We start from the raw sequence: 20,407 nt of genomic DNA on the forward strand, positions 1-20,407 counted from the left end.
ACAACTTTTCCACAAATATTAAAATAAAAATAATAAAATTTAATCTTATAATTCTTCATTTTAATATACACGGAAAGCTATGTATAATATGATGCGATGAATAACTATTATATTTTTATATTTTTCATAGTCTTGAAAATTGATAATTTCATAGTCTTGAAAACGGATCAAATTTCAAAAAGATTTCACTATATTTTCTTAAAGCTGTTGTAAGCTTCCAATAGCTTGATTGAGAAAGCAAAGATTAATTAATTCCGTTTTTTGTCTCCTAGCTTAAGGGTCTATGTTATTTTGGGCAGGTTGTTTTCTGAAGGATAAATCTATATCTTTATATATTTATTGAATCAAAATCTAAAAATCAAACAAAACATTTTTCCAGTATGGCTTCGAAACCGATTTATATCCACTGGATTAGAACTGGTTCTCAGCAATTCTGAAAAACCATACATCATATCGTATTACAGACAATTTTCTTCGTTATTAATTTTTTAAATAATAGAATTTAATTACCAGTTTTATTGACCCGGGGCTGAATTAAACTATTTATTGTTTTACTATCCTCGGAAAGTTGTTTGTAATACGATGCAAAAATAACTATTCTAATATTAATGTAAGAAAAAATGAAATAAAAGAAATAAAAAAGAAAGACATTCTTATGTTTTACCAGACAGGTTAAAGTTGTCTCTACACAAAGTAAACACTAACACTCTCTCTTACATCTCAAAATATCAATATCTAAGAAAAAAGAAAATTTGTGAAAATAGAATAATGGATCGCAGGATAATTCATAGCCAGATTTTGTACATTATTTATATAGTACATATAGTTTTTTTCTTTGGGTTTTACAAATATTATTAAAAGTTTGGTTTAGGTTCAAGACAAAGAGATTCTAATTTATTAATTCCAAAGATCTTAGAGAAAAAGTTGAATTTAAACGAATGTATTTTTTTCTATTACTGCCAATTTTGTTTTGCATAAAACATTGTTGATTTATGTAAGATAAAATTTATAATGTAATACTTGTAGATTAAATATCTTTTAAGATTTTTTTTATGTGTTTTAGTGAAAATAGATAAGAGTTTTTACATTGATGCGGAAAAAAATTTACTTTTTGCTAACATGCATAATTTTTTTGCGAGGGATAGTTAAACAAGTTATTTTAAGGTTTGAATTTTGATATTTCAGTACCTTTTGTATTTGGTCATTAATTATTTAGCCGATTTATAAGTCTAAACATCTTTAGAATATAATTAAAAGGTATTGGTACATTTTGAGGAGTAGGGTCGCTTAAGAATCCTAGTTTTCAGTTTCATAAAGTGCTAAAAGTCTCACTTTATATATTCAAACGCTCTAATCATTAGACTATAAAAGTTGGAAAGATTTTTAATCAATATAATAGATTTGAAATCTGCATAAAATTTTAAGGATTTTTTATAAAATTCGTTTTTTATATAATTCTTTATTTAAAGGCGCAAATACGATTTAAGTTAATAAATTTTGACCAATAGGATAGCTGGATTGGAAACTACCTACGCTCTAATTGGTTGAATGATGTACGTCACTTAAGCTTCTCCAATCAGAGTGCAGATAGTTTTCAATCCACCAATCACAGATCTTAAAATTATTTAACTTAATTTGTATTTGCGCCTTTAAATAAAGAATTATATAAAAAACGAATTTTATAAAAAATCCTTAAAATTTTATGCAGATTTCAAATCTATTATATTGATTAAAAATCTTTTCAAATTTTAGTGTTTTTTTTTGTCTGTACTGTTAAACCTTGCGTACATTCTCGGATGAATGGGTCGCTGTAATCGAATAATGCACTCCCCAACTCTACCATCCCCCCTTTAATCTTTTTTTTCCAACCCGCGCCTCTCCATTTCTTTGCTACTTAACTCTTTCTCAGATATTGGAATTCAAATTAGACCTGAAACATGTTTCCAGTTTTCAAACAAGGTTATACCCACCAGATCTTCAGGGATTAGACAATGGATGATAAATTAATGTACACCCAAAATTATGATAAACATTATTTTTATGATTATTGGTAGAAAATTTTGTACAACCTAATCAAAATTTAATAAAATTCCCAAAGGTTTCATGACAACAAATGAGAAAACTTTTTTTAAAATTAAGATTTATTAAATTTCAGTGATCTGAAGGGATAATACAATGGGCGATAAATTGACGACATTCCCAATGTTGATACACAAAATTACCCCTTCTATAGATTACAATTAGTGGTTGAAACGTTTGAACACTCAACTTAAAAAAGCAACCAGTCAAAATTCATTACAAGTCCCAAAAGTTGTTAAGCCAACGAACAATAAAATGTTATTATAAAACTTTGCGGACTAGTGTAATAAACAGCCCATTGTCCCATCTCGCTCTGACTAAATCTAATCCCATACCATTGTAACTGTAATTTCAAACTTTTCCAGAGAAAGTTAAAAGAAAGAAAAATTTAGATATGATAGAAGAAAGATTAAAATGAAAATATTAAAAGAACGATAATCCAATAAAAAGTAGAGAAATAAACATGAAAAAGAAAAAGAGTATAAAAAATATAGAATTCTTTGGTCTGAAGCAGGGAGGGAGAAGACATTGGACTTTAAATTATTATGGTACCAAAAGTCTTGTAAACACGATCTCTCATTCGTTGCCTTCAGAGTTTTGGGACTCTTATTTGATATTGATAGGTTGATGATAAATCTTCAGTGACCAAACCAGTAATTTCAATATGCATTAGGGATAATTTTGTACATCATAATTGGGATGTAAGTTAATTAATCGTCCATTGTCTAATCCCTGAAGTTCTCTGTATGAAAATAAATTAGATAGGAATGACGAAAACTGGGAAGGTAGCAGGGAGGGAGGGGACATTCAACTGTAATTTGCACTGGTAAACAAAGTTGGATAACCACGTAAGCTGAAAATTTTTGGTACTTTTTTAAAATTTTGACTGGTTAGTTCTAAATTATTATTGTTCAAACTTTTAAACCAATAATTTTGATCTACAGAATTGGGTAGTGGGTTGTAAATCAATTTATCGTCCATTGTCTTATCCCTTACTATCCCCTGGAAGGCTGCTAATTGTATAAGATGAAAAGAATGCAAACTAGAAAGCCAAATAAATTAGAAATGAAAATAGGCATTTGATGCATATCCACGCATATGGAGAGAGGAGATACAGGGATTTTAAGGGATAAGATAATGGGGAATAATTCTATATACATCCCAGATGATTATTAACAAGATTACGCCTTCTGTATATTAAAATTATTGGTTTAAAAGTTTGGACTCAACTAGTTTGGAACCAAACTAGATAAATTTAATTGAGGTACCCAAAGTTTTTTTTTTGGCGAACGAATAAGATAACGTTGTTATGACGTGGGTACTAGAGTAATTTACAGTGTACTGTCCCCTCACTCTCTCTACAAAATAATATTTAAGAAAAAGTTGAATAAAAAAGGTGTTAATAATAGTTTTCATCTATGCACATGCGAGGTTAATTTTCTCAGATTAAAGAATAATTAAAATAGGGAGGAAAGGGGTAAAATCTTCAGGAAGGGGTGGATGAATAAAATCTCGTATGGTGGCAGATACCCAGTAGCCCAAGAATGTACGCAAGTTTATAAAGTACAGGGGTGAATCACCTGTAAATTCTTTATTTTGTACATTTTAGTTAAAATAGACTTATTAAAATATTTGTAAAACTCAGAAATCTTTGTAATAAAATTACACGATAAATTAATATACATCCCAATGATTATTAACTAAATTTAGGAGCTTGATTAATATCATTCAGTTTCAAATTTTCAATCAATTTACCAGTAGAGCCACTAATCTTATTCATTAAAGCATGTTAGACTTAAACAAAGCATTTGATGTTTGGCCAATAGAAAAAAGAGCTTATTCATATGTTTCAAAACCTTACAGTGCATAATTCTAGTTAAAATAATTCGTTTAATGAGTTTATTTTTGTCATGGGTCTAATGGATGCAAACATTGATTAATAAACTGATGTACATCCCTAATGATCATAAACAAAATTATTTCTTATTAGATTTCAGTTTTTGGTTGAAAAGTTTGGACACTACTAGTTTAGAACCAGCCAATCTTAATTTAATGAGAGTCCTCAATGTCAGAGCCAACAAATAGTATATCATAGCACCAGTGTAATTTACATACTAATCCCCCCTTCTCATCCTGGTAAAATTGAAATCCAAATTAACTGACTGTGTATTGTACAAAAGTGGACCCTGAACTTGTGTATTATCTTTGGATGAGGTGTGCAATTAAAAGGGTCGAAGGTCTCTCTCATTCTCTCTCTCTCTTTCTCTCTCTCTCTCTCTCTCTCTCTCTCTCTCTCTCTCTCTCTCTCTCTCTCTCTCTCTCTCTCTCTCTCTCTCTCTCTCTCTCTCCCTCTCTCTCTTTCTATCTCTCTTTCTTTGGAGTGGACAGGATTAGAGGGAGGGAGGAGAAATTGGACTGTTAACTATACTGGTATCCAAAGTTGTAGAGCATCGTTAGCTTAAAAAGTTTGGACAATTTTAGTGAATTTTGGTTCAAAACTATAGTACTTACAAACGTTTACTCCAATAATTTTAATTAACAGTGATTAAACTCTTTTGGGATGTATGCCAATTTATCATCCATTGTCTTATCCCTAAATATCCCTGTGGTTTAGTAATGGGCAGCTAAGGTTAATAATGATGGTAGGATAATTTTTGGTCAGATTTTGTACAGCCCATATTTTGTACACAAGGGTTTTTATATATTTTTTAAAACTTTTATTTACTAAAATTTAGAAACAAAGAAATTTTTGAAATTGGAAATTAATAAATCTTTTAGAAGTAGAAGTAGTATTTTACTGGTCATTTGCCATTATACTTTTAAAACTTAAATACAAACTTGGTCTACTAGGTGTCTGTCATCGTTTAGAAAGGGTGTTGGGCCGCTGGCCTTGCACTTTGTACTGTTCTCATGGGAGTTCAAAGTCAGAGCTTTAAATTTACATTAAGAAAATGATTACTCAGCTAAAATCTAAATTTATGGCATCATAGTATTTCAAACCTAAATGCAAAATTTGGTTCCGTTTCTACAGATATCCTAAGGGATAAGACCATGGATGAAAAATTGATATACATTCCTCAATGATGATAAACAAAATTACCTCTTTTGTAGATTACAATTATTGTTTAAATAATTTAGTTTTGGATAGTTTACACCATCCAATCAGGAGTTAAAACAATTTCCATGTTTGACATTCATAATGACTTGAATTTAAAAAAAATACAATGATTATTATATCTAAATTAGTCAGAGAAACATAAATGATTATAGACAGCGTCTTTATTTTTCAAATGAATCAAATCTTTCTTAAAATTGTAGGATGATATAAGTGTAATTATAATTCAAGACATAATCATAGAGATGCTTCGATACAACATTATTCTCAAATTTTTAAACATGGAGCTTTTCACAACATTATGCAATTGCAAGGTTTAAAAATAATAGGGCGATTCAAATAAATAATCTAAGAATTTGAACCATCTTTAATGCTTAAATGCTGTGCTTTTGGTAAAAATAAGATTTTTAGGTTTCAAACTTATAGAAACAAATTCTGTTTTTTAATTCTAAAACTTTTCCCTACTTTCATTTCATTACATAATTCAAAATTTGCTATTAATTGCCCAGTAGGAAACCCCCCTGCTGATTTTAAAAATTAAAATAAATGGGTGGGGGTGTATTTTTTCGTGTGTTTGTTTTTTACTTAATGGTAGTTGGGTTAGGTTTGATTATATTGTGTACAGGGAAACCCGCAGGTATAGGCAATTTAACCATTTCAATTTATTTTCAAGGAGAGGGTTTCTCTGCTGCTGGCAACATACATCTTTTCTTTCAAGTGAAAATAACAAACCCAAAACTTTTTTTCATCTTTGTAAAACTCTTAAGTTTTACCATTGTCTGTTGGTATAAGTTTCTATGGTCTAGAACTGCATACTAAAAGTTTCCTTTTTTGCAGTAACAAAAATTAGGGAGGGAGGGGACATCGGAATGTAAATCATAACGTTCCATACAGTTTTTTTTACGCCAGTCCTCTGATTTGTGGCTTAAAAACTTGGAGAATTTTCTTAATTCTTAAGATAGGTTGCTTTAAATTAGCAGTTCCTCAATCTTTCCACAAATTATTTTAATCTACAGATGGGGTAATTTTGTTAATCCATCATAGGGATATGCCTTCATCAATTTTCCATAGTCTTATTCCCTGAATCCCTGGGTAAAATTTAACATTTGGTTGCACCAGCCAATTTTACTGTTGCATAACTAACTTTAAACCTTTTTTTCAATCCCCAGAAAACACAAGTTTGAAAGAAGTGTGGTAAATTTTGTTATCCCATTATATAGAGTAGTAAGCTTTTTTGTCTGTACCTTCAGTTTCAGAAGTACTGGACCTAGGTTGGTTTTAGGCTATTTGCAAAATGTTTTATTTTCTAATAAAAGCCTTAGGTTGTTTTTAAGCTATCTTTCTTCTCCCTTTATACCCCTTCGTTTTCATATCCCTTAAATATTAAAAGCGCAGTAGCTAGTAGTTTTAATTATATTTTTTTTTACAACTACAATTATATAATCTAATTGACAAGCAGGAACCTATTTGCACTGAACATTGTTAGGATGTAAAAAAAACAAGGGCATTTATGTCCAAAAGGAGCTAAGCAAAAAAGTACTTAAATTTCTTTTCATTAGACATAGGAAAAAAACAAAGAATACCATAAAAAGTCATTTATCTTAAGGGAAAAACTATGAATGATAAAATGATGTACACTCCTAATTTAATAATAACTAGCGGCTTCGCCCCTAGCCTCTAGGGGCTTTTCCCCAAGAGGGTTGATCAACCTAATTTTTCGTATTTTAGATTTAAAAAGAAAAAGTAAAAAAAAAATTTTGGGGGGGTGTTTTTCATTTTTTGGGGGGGTTGGGGGTGTCCCACCCCCCCAAGAAAATAGCTTAAAACCATCACAGGACCAGTAGGTATATTCCCTGAAGAGTAGAGCCCAATCGGTTCAGTGGTTACTGAGATCTTAAGCTTCAGACGGACAGACAGACGGACAGACGGACAGACAGACATCGTTCTACTTTGTATTATAGATATATCATTTATAGATCATTATGATTATTTAAATATTGCTGACTGCTAGTTTGTACCACCAAAAAAAGTTTTAATAAAACCCAAGAAAGTTATTAATCCAAGGGATAAAATGTTGTGTTTATTATAATAGACTGTAAATTATACTTGTATCCAAAGCCTAATAAATGCATTGTCTCATTCGTTGGCATTAAATAACATAATGCGTAACTTTGGGGATGTGCTTCAATACATCATCCATCGTCTTATCTCTTATACTTCCTTTCAGCCGAATGTCCTTACACTCTCTCTCTCTGAATCGGTTTGTATGTGTTTATATATCTTTAAATACTGACGGAGTTGCGGACAAACGAACAAACATACTCCAATTATAGAGAAACTTGGCTTCTATAAAAAAGGTTGTAAAATAGAAGCTAATTAAGAGAATTAATTACTTAACCTGACTTGCTTCCTCTGTGCAGCCGAGCTTCATTAGTTCTTCTTTTAGCACATCAAAATTGTTAACACACATTTCTTATACATTAATTATTTCTTTGAAAATATCTCCTGCATTGTTTGATGATGACAATTGACAGACACCCAAGCTTAACTAGAGGAAAAAAAAACACTAGGATACATATTCAAAAAGTTAAATACATATTAGGTTTTGATTATCTCATTGTTTGGCAAATTTTAGTAAATTCAATTTTTAAAATAATAATTGTAACACTCCAGAAAACTTATATTTACAAAATGTTCCCAATCAAATACTGAATTGATCCCCCAATCTACTTGTGTTTTAAAATTATGAATTCCTCAGACTAGGTCTAAAAGTTGTTGTAAGTATGTTGTCCGCTCGTCCGTATGTCAAGACGAAAAAGTACTTCAAATTCTAAAATTATCGTAGTTTTACCAACTTAAAGAGTTAAAAGCTCTACCTTATGTTATATTTGACTTCCAATGATGAAAATGAATGTCTTTTTTCATTTAGCTTTTGTAGGAATCTGTGTCATATTTCTACTATGTTGTATATACTTCCTTCTTATTGTTAATGATCCCCACCCCCCAAGATGTCCGACTCATATTTGTATAATGTTATTATCTGAGTAGCACCATTGTCCCTTTATTAGATTAACCAACAACATATGGAGGCAGGTTAATTCGGGATCCGATTTTGTACAGTGTAAATTTTGTACACGGTTTTTGAGGATGCTGTGAGTATTGGTGCAAAAAATATGACGTAACAAAAAAAAATAGCCAATGAGAGGCCACTATAAATTTTACCATTAGTCAATAACGGCCTCTCATTGGCTAATTTTTTTTGTTACGTCATATTTTTTGCACCAATACTCACAGCATCTTTTTGAGCTTTATACATACATATATATATATGTATACTTAAAGGGCTTTATCTAATAAAATATGCAAAAAAAAAAGATTTTAAAAACCTAACATGAGTTTAACTTTTAGACCTGATTTCAGCCTGTACTTCTAAACTTACGCACATTTTCAATTAGTAGGGTCCCTGTCACCGATTAACCAACACACACACACACAAACAAACACGCACACACACACAATCCCTTTGTGAACCATACAGGGGAAGGACTGGAGAGAAGATGCACAAAAGCAATGTTGTGTGTAGGAAAAGTATTATGACAGTGGGATGATTGATTTAATGTCCTGTGTATGCAGTAGTACCATGGTAATTCTATACAATTACTCATTACTCAGTATATCTTCATATTATAATGGTGCTACAAATATACAGAGTATCTCACTACCATAGTAATTCTATACAATCATTACTCAGTATATCTCCATATTATAATGGTGCTACAAATATACAGAGTATCTCACTACCATAGTAATTCTATACAATCATTACTCAGTATATCTTCATATTATAATGGTGCTACAAATATACAGAGTACCACACTACCCTAGTAATTCTATACAATCATTACTCAGTATTTCTTCATATTATAATGGTGCTACAAATATACAGAGTACCACACTACCATAATAATTCTATGCAATCATAACTCAGTATATCTTCTTATTATAATGGTGCTACAAATATACAGCGTACCATAGACGTCCAAGCTTTTTTTTTGGGGGGGGGGGTAAAATTTTTTTAAGGGGGAGCAATTCACTTTAGGGGGGGGGGTTAAATGGCGCTTCATATCAAAATAGTGCTACAAAGTACCACACAATTATGGTACAGCTTAATATGCTTTGATATACATAGAATGGTTATTTCTTGCATCGTATTATAAACAGCTTTCTGCGGATATAAAATGTACATTTTTTTAGTTTTTTTAGCCCCGAGATACCAAAGGCAGGGACTAATAAAACTGGTTTTAATCTTGATTTTGATTGTCCATTTTTATATTCGTGGAAAATTGGATTTTATACGATGCTAGACAAAATTTTTTTTGTATTGATGAGAACCGGTTCTAATCCACCGATTTCGAATAAAAACGAGAAAGAATTTTCTCAGTTTGTATTTTAATTATTATTGTTTGTATTTTGTATCACCTTAATAGAAGAAGGATCATTAACTCTTTCTTATTTTTCATGAATAAAATATAGATACATGCTTATATTTCAAGCAAACATATTTTATTAGAAATGTATAAAAGTTAATATGTTGCAAATTATTTGAAATCTTATAAAATGATATTCTTTTAAATAAAATGATTAGGTTTATTTTTGTCTGATTCTTAAGTTCTCAATAACTACTGAATCGATTGGGTTCTCTATTTTGATAAGTTTCTTATGGTTTTAAACCAAATTATTTTTAGGGCGCATCCGCTAATTTGATGATACTCTTTCGACGATTCACCTCATCGTAACGAGAATCTCAATGAAAAGTTTTAAGTTCTCTAATATTCAACACTTAATTATTGTCCTGTCCAAAAATCAGTGTTATGTAAAGAATTGCAGAATGCTGAAAATTTGTGTTTTGGCATTTCAATTTTGACGAAATTGCACATTCTTGCTAAGGTATTGACATATTTTCTAATTATCCATCAATGTTGCAATAGTTGATCAAAACAATGATTGCAAATTTAATAACAAGCGAAGCTTGCTAATTATAGTACGGAAAGAAACTGTGGTTGGACCTTAAAAAGACGGACGGACAAAGTAAGAAAAGGCCCGGTCTAACAAAACTGGTACGAGTTTTATGATTTTTATTTTAATATTTAAAAAAAAATATATATCTGTAATGCCATACTATTCATGATTCTTCAGTATGTCTAAAAACTTGTTCTCATCCAGCGGTTATAGCAGTTCCGAAGCCATACTGGAAATAAAAATTATGCCGCTGTGTATCTTCGTAATATGGTATTTTGTATATCAGTCAAATAAATTTCATTTTCCCGTTTGTAGTACAGACGGACAGACTCATAAGTTCAGTTATCCAGGGAGGGAGGGGACATTGGGCTGTAAATTACACAGGCACCAAAACTTTATAAATAAATAGTTATATAATACCAAACTAGCAGTGCCCACTACTAATAATCTAATTCTACAGCAGTGGTAATTTTGTTTGTCATCATTGTCTGCTATTGTCATTGTCTTATCCATTAAGATCCTTGGAGTTATGTTTATAGCTGCTTGAGAATCTTACTTTCATTAATTGTGTCTTTTGTTACTAATATCAGAATATGTCCAGGTAGGGAGGGGACATTGGGCTGTTTATTACACTAGTCCCCAAAGTTTTATAACAATGTTCTCTTATTCGTTGCCACATCAATTTTGGGGACTTTTATTCAATTTTCATTGGTTGGTTCAAAAAGTAGCGCTGCCAAACGTTTCAACAATTAATTGTAATCTATAGAACGGGTATTTTTTGTATATCATAACTGGGAATGTACATCAATTTATCGTCCATTGTCTTATCCCTTTAGATCCCTAGAATATGTCCGTAGTATTAATTTGGTGCCAATGTATTTATTACTCTTGCTGTAGAGAAAAATAGATATAATGTACAAAGTATCTACTATACAGGGTGTACCAAATAGATTTGGATAATTTTGAGTTTGACTGACAAGTAAGAGTCACACTGGATGATTTTTGATTAGAGGTAATTTCACAAAAATATCTGAGGTAGATTCTTTTTAAAAATTAGGGTCACTGCATCGCTGCCTCACCAAAATTGTTTTTGTGAAAAATCCTCTAAAATCACAAAAAAATCTACAAAAATTAATTAAACCATAGATGAGTTATTATCATAGAAGTTTTATTAATTTTTTGTAGATTTTTTATGTGATTTTAGAGGAGTTTTTACAATGACAATTTTGAAGTGGCAGCGATCATAATTTTTTTCAAACCGACAGACGAATCGACTTGCTGACAGATAGACAAACAAAGTGAATTATAGAGTAGCCTCTCTTATAAAATAAAATACTTTAGTTACAAAATTTAAAAGATTTTTGTAATTGTTTAAAAAGCTATTGATCCATCTCAACCCATGGCTACTTTATCAAACTAACATCTTTGTATAGGCCAATTATATATTTCCAGGCCTAGCTATTCTAACAATCAATTCTGCAAAAAAATCACAAAACCTTTGAAGGTATGGTGGAAGTATTTCTTGTTTTTTTTTATGTAACTGAAGAGGGTTGGGTAAGAAGGGAAGGAAAAGGGGAAAGGGGGGTCGGGGAAATTTTCCTTTAGAATTTTTTGTCAGAATCACATTCCCTTGTCCCTTTAGAATTCAAAAAGTTTTCATTCTCAATTGTCCTGTAAATAATACATACAAAAGTCTATTTTAATAATTAATGTTAGATATTCAATTTTGATTTTTTTATTGTAATATTTTAAAATAGGTTACTTTTATGTCAAATAGGTTCAACCTGTAGTTTGTACATGATAAAAATATGTATATACATATAATGCATATGTTTTCTTGTTATTATGCAATATTAATGATCATTAATGTATTCTCAACATACATTGTTAAGTTATGTAAGTAAAAACTGATAATATAATACTTGTATACCATACTTGGTTACCATGGGATTAGATCATGTTTTAGTATAAAATCAGCTACAAAGAAAGAGAACATTTGACTGTATAAAAAATACACTGTAATTGTCCCAAAGTTTTATAAGTTGGCACAAAACCTATGGTTACTCTTTTAATTAATTTATCAAACTAACAGTGCTCCATCATAATGTTAAAAATAAGAGGGAGGGGGTTATTACTTCTCAACAAGGTATTTTCGTGAAAGTGCCTTGATATTGCAATTTTAAGGTCTGTATTTCATATTTTTGAACTAGTTTTTGTCCTCCAACAAAAGCAAATCATGAGTCCTTATTAAGTTCTTATACACATATTCTTGCAATAACAACAACTTAGAGAAAAAGTTCTTTCTTATTTGTTGGAAAAAAGAAATAATAATGTATACGTTGTTATGTAACTATAATGTTGAAATTAAAACCCTATGCACGCCAATTAATAGGACAATGATGATAAATTGATTTATGTCTCCAATGGTGATCAACTAAATCACCTCTTCTGTTAATTAAAATAATTTTGTCATAAGATTGTATTGTTAATATGAACCAACCAATCAAGCTTTTACAAAAATGTACCCAAACTTTTTTGGCTAACGAAATGTTGTACCAAGAAATTTTATGTTAAAAGAGCAACACTAAAAGTAAGAGTAGGAGGAATGGATTGGATATTGCACACAGTTAGAACCTTCAGATAAAGATCATGAAATCAAAGGGTTGGTTATCTATAATAGCTGGGCTGTAAGTCCCTTGGGGCATATACAAGTTGAACTCTACAATTAATTATCTTTTCATAGCGTATTTAGGGAGTGGGGACAAAACACCTAACCTTACCTAAATATTATAGAAAAATATTATAAATTTGAGAACCACTTTTTGTAAAATCAACGAAATTCTAAACTATAAATAAGTTAATGTACATTAAAAATTCATACGTAAGTTAGGTTAGGTTAGGTTATAGGCAAGGGGGCCGAGCGCCCGCGGCTACGCAGGCCAGGGGGCCGAGCTCTGCGGCCATGACCTTCTAGCATTATGATTTTTGAATGTTGGTCTTTTGTAGGCGTTGATCTTTTGTAGAGTTGGTCTTTTGTAGGCGTTGGTCTTTTGTAGCAACGCCATTTTAATTCTAGTTTTATAAAGAATGATTGAAGAGATATAAAAAAAATAGGGGGGAGGAGGATTTTTTCAAAGGGCGATTTCTGATTGGAAGGTGTTGGTAACCTCCCTAAAAGCATTATAAACATTCCCATGACCTATGGGAAGCTTCATTGTAAAGATGAATCATATTGATTCATCGATTATCGAGCTCCTTCAGCAAGAATCATTAGCTAATTGTATTAATGTTATCAAAATTTTAGGTATTGTAGTGAAAAAATTATATATTCTAAAATTAGGCATTTCTAAATTAGGCGTTTAGATAGTTTAGAATTAGGTATTTTTAAATTAGGCATTTTTAAAATTAGACATTTTTAAAATTAGGTATTTTTAGTTAGGCATTTTTAGTTAGGCGTTTTTAAATTAGGCATTTATAAATTAGGTGTTTTTAAATTAGGTGTTTTTAACGTAGGTGTTTTTAACATTAGGTATTTTTAAACTTAGGTGTTTTTAGTTAGGCATTTTTAGTTAGGCATTTTTAAATTAGGTGTTTTGTCCCCACTCCGTATTTAGTGTTTTAAACTTGAAATTGTATTACTCATCGGAAAAATACTTTATGTTTAAAAAAGAAAAATGATATAAAATGTAGATTATCCTCAAACCATTTATTTTGCCTGGCTTACCTCTCCTGATCTCAAGTATTGAATACATAGAGCAAGGTAGACTATTATAAGACTGTAAAAATTATACCTGGCTTACCTTTCTTGATCTCAAGTATTGAATACATAGAACAAGGTAGACTATTATAACACTGTAAAAACTATACCTGGCTTACCTACCCTGATCTCAAGTATTGAATACATAAAACAAGGTAGACTATTATAACACTGTAAAACTATACCTGGCTTACCTACCCTGATCTCAAGTATTGAATACATAGAACAAGGTAGACTATTATAACAATGTAAATACTATACCTGGCTTACCTACCCTGATCTCAAGTATTGAATACATAGAACAAGGTAGACTATTATAACAATGTAAATACTATACCTGGCTTACCTACCCTGATCTCAAGTATTGAATACATAGAACAAGGTAGACTATTATAACAATGTAAAAACTATACCTGGCTTACCTCTCCTGATCTCAATTATTGAATACATAGAACAAGGTAGACTATTATAACACTGTAAATACTATACCTGGCTTACCTACCCTGATCTCAAGTATTGAATACATAGAACAAGGTAGACTATTATAACACTGTAAAAACTATACCTGGCTTACCTCCCATGATCTCAAGTATTGAATACATAGAACAAGGTAGACTATTATAATATAAAAACTATACCTGGCTTACCTCTCCTGATCTCAAGTATTGAATACATAGAACAAGGTAGACTATTATAATATAAAAACTATACCTGGCTTACCTCTCCTGATCTCAAGTATTGAATACATAGAACAAGGTAGACTATTATAACACTGTATAAACTATACCTGGCTTAACTCTCCTGATCTCAAGTATTGAATACATAGAACAAGGTAGACTATTATAACACTGCACTGTAAAAATTATACCTGGCTTACCAAGTATTGAATACATAGAACATTTTAGTCTTGTAAAATTGTTTACTCATTGAAAAAAATACTTAAATATTTTTAAAAGAGAAAAATGAAAAAAAAGAAGGAAGATTATCCTCAAACCATTTATTTTGCCTGGCTTACCTCTCAAGTATTGAATACTAGAGCAAGGTAGACTATTTTAACACTGTATAAACTATATCTGGCTTACCTCCCCTGATCTCAAGTATTGAATACATAGAACAAGGTAGACTATTATAACACTGTAAAAACTATACCTGGCTTACCTACCCTGATCTCAAGTATTGAATACATAAAACAAGGTAGACTATTATAACACTGTAAATACTATACCTGGCTTACCTACCCTGATCTCAAGTATTGAATACATAGAGCAAGGTAGACTATTATAACACTGTAAATACTATAGCTGGCTTACCTACCCTGATCTCAAGTATTGAATACATAGAGCAAGGTAGACTATTATAACACTGTAAAAACTATACCTGGCTTACCTACCATGATCTCAAGTATTGGAAACATAGAACAAGGTAGACTATTATACCACTGTTAAAACTATACCTGGTTTACCTCCCCTTATCTCAAGTATTGAATACATAGAACATGGTAGAAAAATATAACACTGTAAAAACTATACCTGGCTTACCTCTCCTGATCACAAGTATTGAATACATAGAACAAGGTAGACTATTATAACACTGTAAAAACTATACCTGGCTTGCCTCCCCTGATCTCAAGTATTGAATACATAGAACAAGGTAAACTATTATAACACTGTAAAAACTATACCTTGCTTACCTCTCCTGATCACAAGTATTGAATACATAGAACAAGGTAGACTATTATAACACTGTAAAACTATACCTGACTTACCTCTCCTGACAACCCGCGACCGTGGCTCAACACGTAGCGCATTAGAAGCGAAGCTACTCTATAATTCGAAATGTCCGTCCCTCCGTCCGTCTGTCCGTCCGTCCGTGTAAGACAGAATAGGGGAAACGTGATTTTCTCGGCTCCTATTAAAGATAGACAGCTGAAATTTTTTGACAACATTCCCATTATTAAGGAGCACAATTAACTATAAAACATCAAGTGCGGTCGGACCCCTTTTTAGCAGGTTTTAGGCTATTTTTGTATGTTTCACATTTTTCTCCATATCTTCAGTGTTTATGGTCCGATTTTCAAAATTTTTTCAGTTATTGGTATCAAAATGAAATTTCCTGTCGTTTACAGAAAACAACCATGACGGCCACACTGCCATTTTGCAGGTTTTAGGCTATTTTTGTATTTTTCACATTTCCACCATATCTTCAGTGTTTATGGTCCAATTTTCAAAATTTTTTCGGTTGTAGATATAAGAATTTAATTTCCCGTCGTTTAAAGAAAACATCCATGACGGCCAGACTGCCTTTTTGCAGTTTTTAGGCTATTTTTGTATTTATCACATTATTCTCCATATCTTCAGTGTTTATGGTCCGATTTTCAATATTTTTTCAGTTATCAAAATCAAAATTAAATTTCCCGTCGTTTAAAGAAAACAACCATGGCGGTCAGACTGCCTTTTATCAGGTTTTTGGCTATCTTTATATGTTTTAAATATTTCCCCATATATTTGGTGTTTTTGGTCCAATTTTCAAACTTTTTTGGGATAAATACACTTTAAATCTACTTTTACGTATTCCATCCACGATTTTTTGTGCTTCGCTACTTATGGATGTTGTCATCCTTGTTTTATATATTAACCCCTATTTTGACTTTACTATAAGAATTCTAATTTAAATTTTTTCTAAATATGTTCTATTATACTAGGTTCGACTTGTGGTCCTTAGAATAAAGATTTGGTAATAATTAGGGCATCAAAGATTAAAATTTTACAAATAGTTAAATTAAACCAATTCAATCCTTAACTTTATAAATTACAATTCAAATTTTATTTTATTTGCAAGCTAAATATTGATTCTTGCAATATCAACAAAAATTAACAAAATTGTAAATATTATAAAAATATATTTTAAAGAGGTATTTGATTTTAAATACTAAATCTCAACTTGAACTTATAAGAAATAAAATCCGATTTGATAAATTCATCTCATTAAAGAAAAAATTACAGTATTATAAGCGAAGCATCTCAATAATCAAATTCTAAAAACGAAAGTTTGCCCTTTTACAATTCCCATATTTACGCAATTTTTGCAACAAAATGTATGTAAATTTTCGTTTAGACTTATTAAGTTCTGACACTCAAGAAATTTTAAAATATTTGAATGTGGTTTGTTGGTCGATCAGGGTCCAAGACCAGGAGTTTCTCTGATTACAGACAAGGGAGAAGTCACATCTACTAGTATCATCCTTGCAGGGTAACATTTTTATATCATCACAGCCAATTTAGGGTCCGATTTTGTACGGTATTCTCATTATGGGGTTTCCTCGAGTTTTACAAATATTTTTAAAAGATTTTTTTACATAAATGTTAAAACCTATTATTTGATTCAACTTTTGTTATGAACATATTAGTGGTTAAATGCTCTTGTAATTTTAAAACTTGTGTGCATTTTCGGACTTCTGGGTGTTTATCACTAATATTTTTATAACTTATTATCTTAAGTTTTGTAATTGTATGTTACTTATTATACTAATGCTTTCATAAAACTTTGGGTACCTAATGGAATTATTTCTATATGTTTGGGTACCTTATAATATTATAATAAGGGCCAGATTTGAAGATTCTGGTGAGTACAGTTGTGTACCTGATAATATTATATCTACACATATAGTTGGGTACCTAATAATATTATATTAAGGGCCAGATTTGAAGATTCGGATAAGTACAGCTGTGTACCTGATAATATTATATCTACACATATAGTTGGGTACCTAATAATATTATATTAAGGGCCAGATTTGAAGATTCGGATAAGTACAGCTGTGTTCCTGATAATAATAAGTTTATATATATAGTTGGATACCGTATAATATTATATTAAGGGTCAGATTTCAAGATTCTGGTGAGTACAGCTGTGAACCTGATAATATTAAGTTACTATATATAGTTGGACACCTAATAATATTATATTAAGGGCCAGATTTAAAGATTCTGGTGAGTACATCTCGGTACCTGATAATATTATGTTTATAATCAAAGTTGGGTACCTAATAATATTATATATATGGTTAGGTACCAAATAATATTATATCTATTTAGTTGGGTACCTAATAATATCATATATATGATTGGGTACCTAATAATATTACATACATATAGTTGGGTACCTAATAATATTATATTAAGGGCCAGATTTGAAGATTCTGGTGAGTACAGCTGTGTACCTGATAATATTATGTTACTATATATAGTTGGGTACCTAATAATATTATATTAAGGGCCAGATTTGAAGATTCTGGTGAGTACAGCTGTGTACCTGATAACATTATGTTTATATTTATAGTTGGGTACCTAATAATATTATATTAAGGTCCAGATTTGAAGATTCTGGTGAGTACAGCTGTGTACCTGATAATATTATGTTACTATTTATAGTTGGGTACCTAATAATATTATATTAAGGGCCAGATTTGAAGATTCTGGTGGATTCAGCTGTGTACCTGATGATATTATATATAAATATTTATAGTTGGGTACCTAATAATATTATATTAAGGGCCAGATTTGAAGATTCTGGTGAGTACAGCTGTGTACCTGATAATTTTATGTTTATAATTATAGTTGAGTACCTAATAATATTATATTAAGGGCCAGATTTGATGATTCTGGTGAGTACAGCTGTGTACCTGATAATGCTCCAGTTGCTAAAATTCAACTGCATGTCATACAAGGTAAAACATAAATAAACCTTTAGAGAGGATACATTGAACTATGAATTAAACTAGTGGTACCCAAAGTTTTATAAACAAGTTATGAGTTCTTGAGTTGGACTAAAAGCTTTGGGTATTCTTATTGAATCTTGATTGTTTGGTTCCAAACCAGCAGTGTCCACGAATAATTTTAATCTTTGTTTTTATTCATTAGGGATGTACATCAATTTATTGTGCAATGTTTTGCCTCTTTGACGAAAACCAACTAATTAAACGAATTACTAGACTAATTTTTTAAAAGCTATACATTAGCTGTATTTTTCATCAAATGCTTTGTTTAAGTCTAACGTGCTTTAATTAATGAGATTAATGTAAATACTTGTAGACAAACAGAAATTAAATTGATTGAATATTTGAAACTAATTAAACAAACTCCTAAAACTATGGATTACAATTGTAACGACTTTTCTCGGTAAAATTTGAAGTTGACAGGGAAATTGTAACTTTCCTAAATTAATTAAAAGAGCTTGCTCTAACGAATGAACGGACCGACCAGAAAAGCCTCTACAATTTATTCTTATCAATTTTATCTTCATAACGGTACTTTCCCTCAAAGTGACTATCGAGCACAGAAAACCACTTCATCCTACAATTTAAAAATTAAGGGTAAGGGGTGTATTTTTTTCCATGCCTAACAATACCTGCTGGGGGTTCTTACTCTACAGGACTTATACCTGAGGTGCTCTAATAAGAAGGGGATGGGGTTCAGTGCCCGAATTTGCCTTTGAGGAAAACTATCTACAACACTTAATACTTTCAGGTCACAAGCCAGCTATGTGGAGTGGTGGAGTTTCTACCAAAATATTCCACATGACAACCTCCTCAACAACATTCTATCTTTGTATCATTATCATTTCATTATGGAAAATGTTTTAAACAATTTATCAATTATAAATAAATTATTGGAATATTGTCTTTTTAAAAATATTTTTTTATTGTTTTAAATTAATTTTCAGAGTTAGGCTGTGTTTTAGCAAGCTGCAGCTACTGGTATAGTGTTTTAAAATGTGAAGCCGCAGCCGAGATCTTATATGTATTATGTCTGCAATTAAAAAAATGACCTTTTCAAAGCGAAGCTTTTCTATAATTAGGGTCGGTCCGTCCATAGCAGACATCGTTAATTTGGGCATGCTAGAGTTGTCCTATCGATTTCAAACTTTAAATGGTAATTCCTGTAGTAGTTAGGAAAGCGTAGCAAGTCTGTAATCTTTACTAGATGACCGTACGTCCATTTATTGATATTTAAAATACATATGGATTTTTAACTTTTTAGACAACAGTTCCTTATGTGATATGATTATCCTATTTTGATTTGTTTATCTTGTTTTAAAGTTGGTATGTTTTTCAACCTATTTTTTTTAAAAAATACACTATTCTAAGACATGAAGATATATTTCGATTTTAGCAATCATTTTCAATTCATTTTGTCTCTTGTAGAAGTGAATCAAGCAATATTAGCTTAGTCGTTTATCTTGTACATTTATAGTCTGCTTATTCAAGTGTTGATGTTCGTTCGTCCTAACATTTCAGAGCTTTGCTTTTATGGATGTTGTTATCCTTTTTTTTATATCTCTGTTATATTAAATCCTAAACATTGAGTTCTTTTTAAAAATTCAGAATTTACTTTGGTCATAAATCAAAATGTAATTTTATTTCCTTTTTTACTTCAAAT

At 30.8% G+C, this 20,407-nt stretch overlaps 2 protein-coding genes across 4 annotated transcripts in view; one reads left to right on the forward strand and one right to left on the reverse strand.

Annotated features, from left to right (window-relative positions):
- LOC145312121 (uncharacterized) overlaps window positions 1-19,660 on the forward strand; it is a 76,986-nt gene extending 57,326 nt beyond the window's left edge. For both annotated transcript variants that reach the window (XM_080151265.1, XM_080151266.1), the window contains exons 13-15: window positions 17,144-17,219; window positions 18,614-18,696; window positions 19,496-19,660. In XM_080151265.1, coding sequence (XP_080007391.1) covers window positions 17,144-17,219; window positions 18,614-18,696; window positions 19,496-19,611 — 275 coding nt within the window. In that variant the 3' untranslated portion in view covers window positions 19,612-19,660. The remainder of the gene's footprint in view (window positions 1-17,143; window positions 17,220-18,613; window positions 18,697-19,495) is intronic.
- The window catches only part of Rpn13 (regulatory particle non-ATPase 13), a 136,956-nt gene extending 116,760 nt beyond the window's left edge, over window positions 1-20,196 (reverse strand). For both annotated transcript variants that reach the window (XR_013876904.1, XM_080151262.1), the window contains exon 1: window positions 20,163-20,196. The gene's annotated coding sequence lies outside the window, so the exon portion shown is untranslated. The remainder of the gene's footprint in view (window positions 1-20,162) is intronic.
- Window positions 20,197-20,407: the final 211 nt, after the last annotated feature.

Source organism: Acartia tonsa, chromosome 2 (assembly GCF_053477335.1).
Source record: "Acartia tonsa isolate MP-2025a chromosome 2, ASM5347733v1, whole genome shotgun sequence".
Classification (NCBI taxonomy): Eukaryota; Metazoa; Arthropoda; class Copepoda; order Calanoida; family Acartiidae; genus Acartia; species Acartia tonsa.